The sequence below is a fragment of the Protomyctophum parallelum genome (genome assembly GCF_964188405.1).
Source record: "Protomyctophum parallelum genome assembly, chromosome: 10".
Lineage (NCBI taxonomy): Eukaryota > Metazoa > Chordata > Actinopteri > Myctophiformes > Myctophidae > Protomyctophum > Protomyctophum parallelum.
In genome coordinates, this window is record NC_139704.1 from 52,853,869 (window position 1) to 52,867,610 (window position 13,742).

Genomic DNA, 13,742 nt, shown 5'->3' on the forward strand with positions numbered 1-13,742 from the left:
ACCACTGGGGGACAGAGGTTTAGACCACTGGAGGACAGAGGTTTAGACCACTGGAGGACAGAGGTTTAGACCACTGGAGGACAGAGGTTTAGACCACTGGAGGACAGAGGTTTAGACCACTGGAGGACAGAGGTTTAGACCACTGGAGGACAGAGGTTTAGACCACTGGAGGACAGAGGTTTAGACCACTGGAGGACAGAGGTTTAGACCACTGGAGGACAGAGGTTTAGACCACTGGAGGACAGAGGTTTAGACCACTGGAGGACAGAGGTTTAGACCACTGGAGGACAGAGGTTTAGACCACTGGAGGACAGAGGTTTAGACCACTGGAGGACAGAGGTTTAGACCACTGGAGGACAGAGGTTTAGACCACTGGAGGACAGAGGTTTAGACCACTGGAGGACAGAGGTTTAGACCACTGGAGGACAGAGGTTTAGACCACTGGAGGACAGAGGTTTAGACCACTGGAGGACAGAGGTTTAGACCACTGGAGGACAGAGGTTTAGACCACTGGAGGACAGAGGTTTAGACCACTGGAGGACAGAGGTTTAGACCACTGGAGGACAGAGGTTTAGACCACTGGAGGACAGAGGTTTAGACCACTGGAGGACAGAGGTTTAGACCACTGGAGGACAGAGGTTTAGACCACTGGAGGACAGAGGTTTAGACCACTGGAGGACAGAGGTTTAGACCACTGGAGGACAGTTGACCCGTTCTGACCTGAGATCAGATTCTAAAAAATGTCTGTTTGAAAATGACAGATTTCTGAAAAAGCCTATGTTTCTATGTCAGTCGTTCTTCGATTTTTCAAAAAATAGCAGACCTACAAGCTTGTAGATCTGCTATTTTTTAAATAGCTAAAGCATAACGTAATGCTATAACACCAAAATGGGTTCCCGCCCCAAAATGGGTTAATAACGCGCCGTTATTAAAACAGTTTAAGAGCCATAAACTTTTTCGTTTTTTTTTATCTTAAAAAAAAAGAAAATTATCCATATTTTGAAAATGCCTCTAATCTGGTGTACAGGTGATGACATGCACATTACATGCATAATATAAATGACAAATTATTTATTTTGTTATAATGGGAGAAATGGCACTCAGAGCCTAAACTGGTGACCACCAGGTGGCGCTGAAAGAGTTAAACCCCGGAGAACTCCGTTCATGCCGCTCGGGGTGTTAACGGGCGTGTGTTGGTCTGCTGTTTAAAAATACCTCAGATTGGGCGGCTCCTACGGACGTGAACCAATCAGAACAGCGCATGCCGACATGCCGTCCAATGGGAGCGGTGCATGCTTGCTGACATGCCGGGCCAATGGGAGCGGTGCATGCTGAACATGCCGGGCCAATGGGAGCGGTGCATGCTGAACATGCCGGGCCAATGGGAGCGGTGCATGCCGAACATGCCGGGCCAATGGGAGCGGTGCATGCCGAACATGCCGGGCCAATGGGAGCGGTGCATGCTGAACATGCCGGGCCAATGGGAGCGCTGACCTGTAGGAGTCCAGCAGCAGGTCCAGGATGATTGACAGGTTGGTCATGGAGATGTAGCGCAGGAAGCCCGCCGCCGGCCGGGTCACGTGACCAGAGGTCACCGGGGGGTCGGAGGTCACGGGGCTGCTCATCCTGTCCCGAGAGGTGGTCTCGGGGGTCACGGGGTCAGAGGCGTCCTCCTGACCCTCGTCGGGCTGCCTGACGAACTCCTCCAGAAGGATGTCCTGGAGGTTCTGGAGCAACACCTGGTGAGACAGGAGACTGACCACGATGGAGCGGAACGGGACCCTATAGGGGGAGAGGACACATCAACACCCTATAGGAGGAGAGGACACATCAACACCCTATAGGAGGAGAGGACACATCAACACCCTATAGGAGGAGAGGACACATCAACATCCTATAGGAGGAGAGGACACATCAACACCCTATAGGAGGAGAGGACACATCAACACCCTATAGGAGGAGAGGACACATCAACACCTGATCCTATAGGGGGAGAGGACACATCAACACCCTATAGGGGGAGAGGACACATCAACACCCTATAGGAGGAGAGGACACATCAACACCCTATAGGAGGAGAGGACACATCAACATCCTATAGGAGGAGAGGACACATCAACATCCTATAGGAGGAGAGGACACATCAACACCCTATAGGGGGAGAGGACACATCAACACCCTATAGGAGGAGAGGACACATCAACATCCTATAGGAGGAGAGGACACATCAACACCCTATAGGGGGAGAGGACACATCAACATCCTATAGGAGGAGAGGACACATCAACATCCTATAGGAGGAGAGGACACATCAACACCCTATAGGGGGAGAGGACACATCAACACCCTATAGGAGGAGAGGACACATCAACACCCTATAGGAGGAGAGGACACATCAACATCCTATAGGAGGAGAGGACACATCAACACCCTATAGGGGGAGAGGACACATCAACACCCTATAGGAGGAGAGGACACATCAACATCCTATAGGAGGAGAGGACACATCAACACCCTATAGGGGGAGAGGACACATCAACACCCTATAGGAGGAGAGGACACATCAACACCCTATAGGAGGAGAGGACACATCAACACCCTATAGGAGGAGAGGACACATCAACATCCTATAGGGGGAGAGGACACATCAACACCCTATAGGGGGAGAGGACACATAAACACCCTATAGGAGGAGAGGACACATCAACATCCTATAGGAGGAGAGGACACATCAACACCCTATAGGAGGAGAGGACACATCAACACCCTATAGGAGGAGAGGACACATCAACACCCTATAGGAGGAGAGGACACATCAACATCCTATAGGGGGAGAGGACACATCAACACCCTATAGGGGGAGAGGACACATAAACACCCTATAGGAGGAGAGGACACATCAACACCCTATAGGGGGAGAGGACACATCAACACCCTATAGGAGGAGAGGACACATCAACATCCTATAGGAGGAGAGGACACATCAACACCCTATAGGGGGAGAGGACACATCAACATCCTATAGGAGGAGAGGACACATCAACACCCTATAGGAGGAGAGGACACATCAACACCCTATAGGAGGAGAGGACACATCAACATCCTATAGGGGGAGAGGACACATCAACACCCTATAGGAGGAGAGGACACATCAACACCCTATAGGAGGAGAGGACACATCAACACCCTATAGGAGGAGAGGACACATCAACACCCTATAGGAGGAGAGGACACATCAACATCCTATAGGAGGAGAGGACACATCAACACCCTATAGGAGGAGAGGACACATCAACACCCTATAGGAGGAGAGGACACATCAACACCCTATAGGAGGAGAGGACACATCAACACCCTATAGGAGGAGAGGACACATCAACACCCTATAGGAGGAGAGGACACATCAACATCCTATAGGAGGAGAGGACACATCAACATCCTATAGGAGGAGAGGACACATCAACACCCTATAGGAGGAGAGGACACATCAACACCCTATAGGAGGAGAGGACACATCAACACCCTATAGGAGGAGAGGACACATCAACACCCTATAGGAGGAGAGGACACATCAACACCCTATAGGAGGAGAGGACACATCAACATCCTATAGGAGGAGAGGACACATCAACATCCTATAGGAGGAGAGGACACATCAACACCCTATAGGGGGAGAGGACACATCAACACCCTATAGGAGGAGAGGACACATCAACACCCTATAGGAGGAGAGGACACATCAACACCCTATAGGAGGAGAGGACACATCAACATCCTATAGGAGGAGAGGACACATCAACACCCTATAGGAGGAGAGGACACATCAACACCTGACCCTATAGGAGGAGAGGACACATCAACACCCTATAGGAGGAGAGGACACATCAACACCTGACCCTATAGGAGGAGAGGACACATCAACACCCTATAGGAGGAGAGGACACATCAACACCCTATAGGAGGAGAGGACACATCAACACCCTATAGGAGGAGAGGACACATCAACACCTGACCCTATAGGAGGAGAGGACACATCAACACCCTATAGGAGGAGAGGACACATCAACACCCTATAGGAGGAGAGGACACAGCAACATCCTATAGGAGGAGAGGACACATCAACATCCTATAGGAGAAGAGGACACATCAACATCCTATAGGAGGAGAGGACACATCAACATCCTATAGGAGGAGAGGACACATCAACATCCTATAGGAGGAGAGGACACATCAACACCCTATAGGAGGAGAGGACACATCAACATCCTATAGGGGGAGAGGACACATCAACACCCTATAGGAGGAGAGGACACATCAACATCCTATAGGAGGAGAGGACACATCAACACCTGACCCTATAGGAGGAGAGGACACATCAACACCCTATAGGAGGAGAGGACACATCAACACCCTATAGGAGGAGAGGACACATCAACATCCTATAGGAGGAGAGGACACATCAACACCTGACCCTATAGGAGGAGAGGACACATCAACACCCTATAGGAGGAGAGGACACATCAACACCCTATAGGAGGAGAGGACACATCAACACCTGACCCTATAGGAGGAGAGGACACATCAACACCCTATAGGAGGAGAGGACACATCAACACCTGACCCTATAGGAGGAGAGGACACATCAACACCCTATAGGAGGAGAGGACACATCAACACCCTATAGGAGGAGAGGACACATCAACACCCTATAGGAGGAGAGGACACATCAACACCTGACCCTATAGGAGGAGAGGACACATCAACACCCTATAGGAGGAGAGGACACATCAACACCCTATAGGAGGAGAGGACACAGCAACATCCTATAGGAGGAGAGGACACATCAACATCCTATAGGAGAAGAGGACACATCAACATCCTATAGGAGGAGAGGACACATCAACATCCTATAGGAGGAGAGGACACATCAACATCCTATAGGAGGAGAGGACACATCAACACCCTATAGGAGGAGAGGACACATCAACATCCTATAGGGGGAGAGGACACATCAACACCCTATAGGAGGAGAGGACACATCAACATCCTATAGGAGGAGAGGACACATCAACACCCTATAGGAGGAGAGGACACATCAACATCCTATAGGAGGAGAGGACACATCAACACCCTATAGGAGGGGAGGACACATCAACATCCTATAGGAGGAGAGGACACATCAACACCCTATAGGAGGAGAGGACACATCAACACCCTATAGGAGGAGAGGACACATCAACATCCTATAGGAGGAGAGGACACATCAACATCCTATAGGAGGAGAGGACACATCAACACCCTATAGGAGGAGAGGACACATCAACATCCTATAGGAGGAGAGGACACATCAACACCCTATAGGAGGAGAGGACACATCAACATCCTATAGGAGGAGAGGACACATCAACACCCTATAGGAGGGGAGGACACATCAACATCCTATAGGAGGAGAGGACACATCAACACCCTATAGGAGGAGAGGACACATCAACACCCTATAGGAGGAGAGGACACATCAACATCCTATAGGAGGAGAGGACACATCAACATCCTATAGGAGGAGAGGACACATCAACATCCTATAGGAGGAGAGGACACATCAACACCCTATAGGAGGAGAGGACACATCAACATCCTATAGGAGGAGAGGACACATCAACACCCTATAGGAGGAGAGGACACATCAACACCCTATAGGAGGAGAGGACACATCAACACCCTATAGGAGGAGAGGACACATCAACATCCTATAGGAGGAGAGGACACATCAACACCCTATAGGAGGAGAGGACACATCAACACCCTATAGGAGGAGAGGACACATCAACACCCTATAGGAGGAGAGGACACATCAACACCCTATAGGAGGAGAGGACACATCAACACCCTATAGGAGGAGAGGACACATCAACACCCTATAGGAGGAGAGGACACATCAACACCCTATAGGAGAAGAGGACACATCAACATCCTATAGGAGGAGAGGACACATCAACACCCTATAGGAGGAGAGGACACATCAACACCCTATAGGAGAAGAGGACACATCAACATCCTATAGGAGGAGAGGACACATCAACACCCTATAGGAGGAGAGGACACATCAACACCCTATAGGGGGAGAGGACACATCAACACCCTATAGGAGGAGAGGACACATCAACACCTGACCCTATAGGAGGAGAGGACACATCAACACCCTATAGGAGGAGAGGACACATCAACACCCTATAGGAGGAGAGGACACATCAACACCCTATAGGAGGAGAGGACACATCAACACCCTATAGGAGGAGAGGACACATCAACATCCTATAGGGGGAGAGGACACATCAACATCCTATAGGGGGAGAGGACACATCAACATCCTATAGGAGGAGAGGACACATCAACATCCTATAGGAGGAGAGGACACATCAACATCCTATAGGGGGAGAGGACACATCAACACCCTATAGGAGGAGAGGACACATCAACATCCTATAGGAGGAGAGGACACATCAACACCCTATAGGAGGAGAGGACACATCAACATCCTATAGGAGGAGAGGACACATCAACACCCTATAGGAGGAGAGGACACATCAACACCCTATAGGAGGAGAGGACACATCAACACCCTATAGGAGGAGAGGACACATCAACACCCTATAGGAGGAGAGGACACATCAACATCCTATAGGAGGGGAGGACACATCAACACCCTATAGGAGGAGAGGACACATCAACATCCTATAGGAGGAGAGGACACATCAACATCCTATAGGAGGAGAGGACACATCAACACCCTATAGGAGGAGAGGACACATCAACATCCTATAGGAGGAGAGGACACATCAACATCCTATAGGAGGAGAGGACACATCAACACCCTATAGGAGGAGAGGACACATCAACATCCTATAGGAGGAGAGGACACATCAACATCCTATAGGAGGAGAGGACACATCAACACCCTATAGGAGGAGAGGACACATCAACATCCTATAGGAGGAGAGGACACATCAACATCCTATAGGAGGAGAGGACACATCAACATCCTATAGGGGGAGAGGACACATCAACATCCTATAGGAGGAGAGGACACATCAACACCCTATAGGAGGAGAGGACACATCAACACCCTATAGGAGGAGAGGACACATCAACACCCTATAGGAGGAGAGGACACATCAACATCCTATAGGAGGAGAGGACACATCAACACCCTATAGGAGGAGAGGACACATCAACACCCTATAGGAGGAGAGGACACATCAACATCCTATAGGAGGAGAGGACACATCAACATCCTATAGGAGGAGAGGACACATCAACACCCTATAGGAGGAGAGGACACATCAACACCCTATAGGAGGAGAGGACACATCAACATCCTATAGGAGGAGAGGACACATCAACATCCTATAGGAGGAGAGGACACATCAACACCCTATAGGAGGAGAGGACACATCAACATCCTATAGGAGGAGAGGACACATCAACATCCTATAGGAGGAGAGGACACATCAACACCCTATAGGAGGAGAGGACACATCAACATCCTATAGGAGGAGAGGACACATCAACATCCTATAGGAGGAGAGGACACATCAACATCCTATAGGAGGAGAGGACACATCAACACCCTATAGGAGGAGAGGACACATCAACACCCTATAGGAGGAGAGGACACATCAACATCCTATAGGAGGAGAGGACACATCAACATCCTATAGGAGGAGAGGACACATCAACATCCTATAGGAGGAGAGGACACATCAACACCCTATAGGAGGAGAGGACACATCAACATCCTATAGGAGGAGAGGACACATCAACATCCTATAGGAGGAGAGGACACATCAACACCCTATAGGAGGAGAGGACACATCAACACCCTATAGGAGGAGAGGACACATCAACACCCTATAGGAGGAGAGGACACATCAACATCCTATAGGAGGAGAGGACACATCAACATCCTATAGGAGGGGAGGACACATCAACACCCTATAGGAGGAGAGGACACATCAACATCCTATAGGAGGAGAGGACACATCAACATCCTATAGGAGGAGAGGACACATCAACACCCTATAGGAGGAGAGGACACATCAACACCCTATAGGAGGAGAGGACACATCAACATCCTATAGGAGGAGAGGACACATCAACATCCTATAGGAGGAGAGGACACATCAACACCCTATAGGAGGAGAGGACACATCAACATCCTATAGGAGGAGAGGACACATCAACATCCTATAGGAGGAGAGGACACATCAACATCCTATAGGAGGAGAGGACACATCAACACCCTATAGGAGGAGAGGACACATCAACACCCTATAGGAGGAGAGGACACATCAACATCCTATAGGAGGAGAGGACACATCAACATCCTATAGGGGGAGAGGACACATCAACATCCTATAGGAGGAGAGGACACATCAACATCCTATAGGAGGAGAGGACACATCAACACCCTATAGGAGGAGAGGACACATCAACATCCTATAGGAGGAGAGGACACATCAACACCCTATAGGAGGAGAGGACACATCAACACCCTATAGGAGGAGAGGACACATCAACATCCTATAGGAGGAGAGGACACATCAACACCCTATAGGAGGAGAGGACACATCAACACCCTATAGGAGGAGAGGACACATCAACACCCTATAGGAGGAGAGGACACATCAACACCCTATATGAGGAGAGGACACATCAACATCCTATAGGAGGAGAGGACACATCAACATCCTATAGGAGGAGAGGACACATCAACATCCTATAGGAGGAGAGGACACATCAACACCCTATATGAGGAGAGGACACATCAACATCCTATAGGAGGAGAGGACACATCAACACCTGACCCTATAGGAGGAGAGGACACATCAACATCCTATAGGAGGAGAGGACACATCAACACCCTATAGGAGGAGAGGACACATCAACACCCTATAGGAGGAGAGGACACATCAACACCCTATAGGAGGAGAGGACACATCAACACCCTATAGGAGGAGAGGACACATCAACATCCTATAGGAGGAGAGGACACATCAACACCCTATAGGAGGAGAGGACACATCAACACCCTATAGGAGGAGAGGACACATCAACATCCTATAGGAGGGGAGGACACATCAACACCCTATAGGAGGAGAGGACACATCAACACCCTATAGGAGGAGAGGACACATCAACATCCTATAGGAGGAGAGGACACATCAACATCCTATAGGGGGGGAGGACACATCAACACCCTATAGGAGGATAGGACACATCAACATCCTATAGGAGGAGAGGACACATCAACATCCTATAGGAGGAGAGGACACGTCTATCTATAGATCCTATAGGGGGGGAGGACACATCTATCTATAGACCAATCCACAGAGAGGTTCCCTTAACACAGGGATGTCAAACTCAAATACACGGTGGGCCAAAATAAATAAATTGGTAGAAGTCGAGGGCCGGACTGTGTTTCAACACATGGGCACTGCGGTCAGGAGGACGTCCCAGGCAAATATAGCAAAAAAGTAAACCCATTTAAAACTGAAAATGCATTATTATTAAGCTCAGTTTCCTGTTCTATGATCCTCACAAAGCAGGACTTGTAGTATTATGGTGCCGGTGGTCCGTGCAATAATATACCAGAGGGCCAGTTCTAATACTAATTAAATATCATCCAGCGGGCCAGAGATAATTCATTCACGGGCCTGATTTGGCCCCCGGGCCTTGAGTTTGACATATATGCCTTAACACAACGGGGCGTCACTGGCTCGTAATCGGTTAACATACTCTACCATTGGCTGATGGATAGGTTAACATACTCTACCATTGGCTGATGGATAGGTTAACATACTCTACCATTGGCTGATGGATAGGTTAACATACTCTACCATTGGCTGATGGATAGGTTAACATACTCTACCATTGGCTGATGGATAGGTTAACATACTCTACCATTGGCTGATGGATAGGTTAACATACTCTACCATTGGCTGATGGATAGGTTAACATACTCTACCATTGGCTGACGGATAGGGGGATTTTAGATCGCCTCATAACTGTGTTTAAAAAATAAACCGATCACCCCGGCCTTTTCACTCATATGGATATGAAGCATCGAATGAAGGTGGAAATGTACAAATATACCCAAAGAGTAACAACATAAGCATTAGAAACGAGTCAAACAACCCAGAGACTACATTTCCGGGTAGGCGGGGTGGCTGCATCTGCCCGTCGCACAACAGAAACTTGAATGTTAATTAAGTTTATTTTTATTTTATTGATATTTAATGTTTCGTGGTTAGTACGAGTCGAGTCACCACCAGCTGAGCTTACGTCAACGAGGAATCTCAGTAACGCTATATGTGTTGACAGCTGGGCGTGACGTATATTAGCAGCGACATTGCCTTCATATGTAGTTTCAAGGCTTTTGCGGCCAAATTCATTCCATTTTCTCCAGAAACTGGCTGTATCAAAAATGAATGGACATCATTAACGACGCACAGCCACAGCCACCCCCCTGACAGAAAGGCCCGGGGTGGTCGGTTTATTTTTCAAACACAGTTCTTATATGAAGCGATCTAAAATCGCCCTATGGGGATTACAATGCAAATAAATAATACATGAAGCGGTGTATTGGCGCCCTCTACTGACAGTGACGTCAGACTTCGGTGCTCTATTGGCCCGTCATCAGCAGTACACTTATTCAGATCATTATGCCTGCTTCGACCATCTACTCATTACTATGTATCCCATTCTGACCTGAGATCAGATTCACACGAGGTTTCCACTGGACACACACTGGTCTGATTAACCCATTCTGACCTGAGATCAGATTCACACGAGGTTTCCCCTGGACACACACTGGTCTGATTAACCCATTCTGACCTGAGATCAGATTCACACGAGGTTTCCACTGGACACACACACTGGTCTGATTAACCCATTCTGACCTGAGATCAGATTCTATAAAAATGTCAGTCGTTCTTCGATTTTTCAAAAATAGCAGACCTACAAGCTCGTAGCGCGCCACTCGGTGGCGCGCTACGAGCTTGTAGATCTGCTATTTTTCAATAGCTAAAGCATAACATGATGCTAACACCAAAATGGGTTCCCGGTCAGAATGGGTTATTCTGTTCATTTATTACTCTGTATACATTAATGTACATTGTTCTCTATTTATTCTTTCTTTGACTGCATTACTGTATTGTACACTTCTGGCTAGACGCCACTCTTCATTTCAGCCGTCACAGTATTTGTATTCTCTGTGCAGTGACAATAGATTGAATCTAATCTAGGCAACGTAGGTGAAACCTCACCACTGGCCTGTCTGGGGTCAGCACAGTGAAACCTCACCACTGGCCTGTCTGGGGTCAGCACAGTGAAACCTCACCACTGGCCTGTCTGCTGTCAGCACAGTGAAACCTCACCACTGGCCTGTCTGCTGTCAGCACAGTGAAACCTCACCACTGGCCTGTCTGCTGTCAGCACAGTGAAACCTCACCACTGGCCTGTCTGGGGTCAGCACAGTGAAACCTCACCACTGGCCTGTCTGTCATCAGCACAGTGAAACCTCACCACTGGCCTGTCTGCCGTCAGCACAGTGAAACCTCACCACTGGCCTGTCTGCTGTCAGCACAGTGAAACCTCACCACTGGCCTGTCTGGGGTCAGCACAGTGAAACCTCACCACTGGCCTGTCTGGGGTCAGCACAGTGAAACCTCACCACTGGCCTGTCTGGGGTCAGCACAGTGAAACCTCACCACTGGCCTGTCTGGGGTCAGCACAGTGAAACCTCACCACTGGCCTGTCTGCTGTCAGCACAGAGAAACCTCACCACTGGCCCTGTCTGCTGTCAGCACAGAGAAACCTCACCACTGGCCTGTCTGCTGTCAGCACAGTGAAACCTCACCACTGGCCTGTCTGGGGTCAGCACAGTGAAACCTCACCACTGGCCTGTCTGCTGTCAGCACAGTGAAACCTCACCACTGGCCTGTCTGGGGTCAGCACAGTGAAACCTCACCACTGGCCTGTCTGCTGTCAGCACAGAGAAACCTCACCACTGGCCTGTCTGCCGTCAGCACAGTGAAACCTCACCACTGGCCTGTCTGCTGTCAGCACAGAGAAACCTCACCACTGGCCTGTCTGCTGTCAGCACAGAGAAACCTCACCACTGGCCTGTCTGGGGTCAGCACAGTGAAACCTCACCACTGGCCTGTCTGGGGTCAGCACAGAGAAACCTCACCACTGGCCTGTCTGCTGTCAGCACAGAGAAACCTCACCACTGGCCTGTCTGCTGTCAGCACAGTGAAACCTCACCACTGGCCTGTCTGCTGTCAGCACAGAGAAACCTCACCACTGGCCTGTCTGCTGTCAGCACAGTAAAGATACATATTGTAAACGGTTTATTAAAACATTAAACACAGTGACAAACTGGCTGTGTGCTCAAGAAATACATCTCTGATTGGCCCAGCTGTTTGCAATACTGACACGCACGCAGACAGACAGACAGACAGACAGACAGACAGACAGACAGACAGACAGACATAACACTTACCCAATCTTCCTGTGAGCAGCGTTAGAGAAACCACAGAGAAAAGATGTGTTCTAGTCTCACAGATATTAATGATCATGTTTTACCTCATGTTACAATATGGACTCTTCTGGTGACTTTTAAAAACACCACATTAACGTTAGGTGTGCGTGCGTGCGTGCGTGCGTGCGTGCGTGCGTGCGTGTGTGTGCGTGCATGCGTGCGTGTGTGTGTGTGTGCGTACCTCTTATGCGGCTCTGAGGGCAGCTCCATGATGAGCAGACAGGACTGAGCATGCTCGAAGCCTTCCTTGCTATTGGGCGTCTTGGGAGAGCACTGAGTGTCCAGCATGAACACCTGGAACCAGGGCGGGGGAAAGTAATTTACCGCCATCTAGTGGTGGCTTACTGTGGCGCAGGCCGCCATACATTACATCTAGTGGTGGCTTACTGTGGCGCAGGCCGCCATACATTACATCTAGTGGTGGCTTACTGTGGCGCAGGCCGCCATACATTACATCTAGTGGTGGCTTACTGTGGCGCAGGCCGCCATACATTACATCTAGTGGTGGCTTACTGTGGCGCAGGCCGCCATACATTACATCTAGTGGTGGCTTACTGTGGCGCAGGCCGCCATACATTACATCTCAATGGGCGTGGCTCTTGACCCATTCTGACCTGAGATCAGATTAAAAAAAATGTCTGTTTGAAAAATGTCAGTTTTCTGAAAAAGCTATGATTCTATGTCAGTCCGTCGTTCTTCGATTTTTCAAAAATGGCAGATCTACAAGCTCATAGCGCGCCACTCGGTGGCGCGCTATGAGCTTGTAGATCTGCTATTTTTCAATAGCTAAAGCATGACATGATGCCAACACCAAAAGGGGTTCCCGCCCAAAATGGGTTAACTTGAAAGCGGTACTGGCTGGAAACCTCTGAGTCAGGCAGTGAAAGTCCGCTAAATGTCTCGCGGTTGTCATTTAATCCACCCCAAACATGCAGGGCGGCGAAATAATATCTATCGCCTTAGAGAAATCAGGCGCAAACCAAGCTCGAACTTGGTCTAAGAAGAAGATCCGAGATGTTTACATTATTTAACCCATTCTGACCTGAGATCAGATTCATACGAGGTTTCCGCCGGACACACACTGGTCTGATGAACCCATTCTGACCTGAGATCAGATTCTAAAAATGTCAGTCGCTCTTCG

The 13,742-nt window shown here is 49.0% G+C and overlaps 1 protein-coding gene across 1 annotated transcript in view; it reads right to left on the reverse strand.

Moving 5' to 3' along the window:
- The window catches only part of LOC310865921 (brefeldin A-inhibited guanine nucleotide-exchange protein 3-like), a gene marked incomplete at its 5' end in the record, with an annotated part of 51,517 nt that overhangs the window by 15,051 nt on the left and 22,724 nt on the right, over window positions 1–13,742 (reverse strand). Inside the window, 2 exons of the mRNA XM_083775122.1 lie at window positions 1,495–1,782; window positions 12,783–12,895. Coding sequence (XP_083631248.1) covers window positions 1,495–1,782; window positions 12,783–12,895 — 401 coding nt within the window. The remainder of the gene's footprint in view (window positions 1–1,494; window positions 1,783–12,782; window positions 12,896–13,742) is intronic.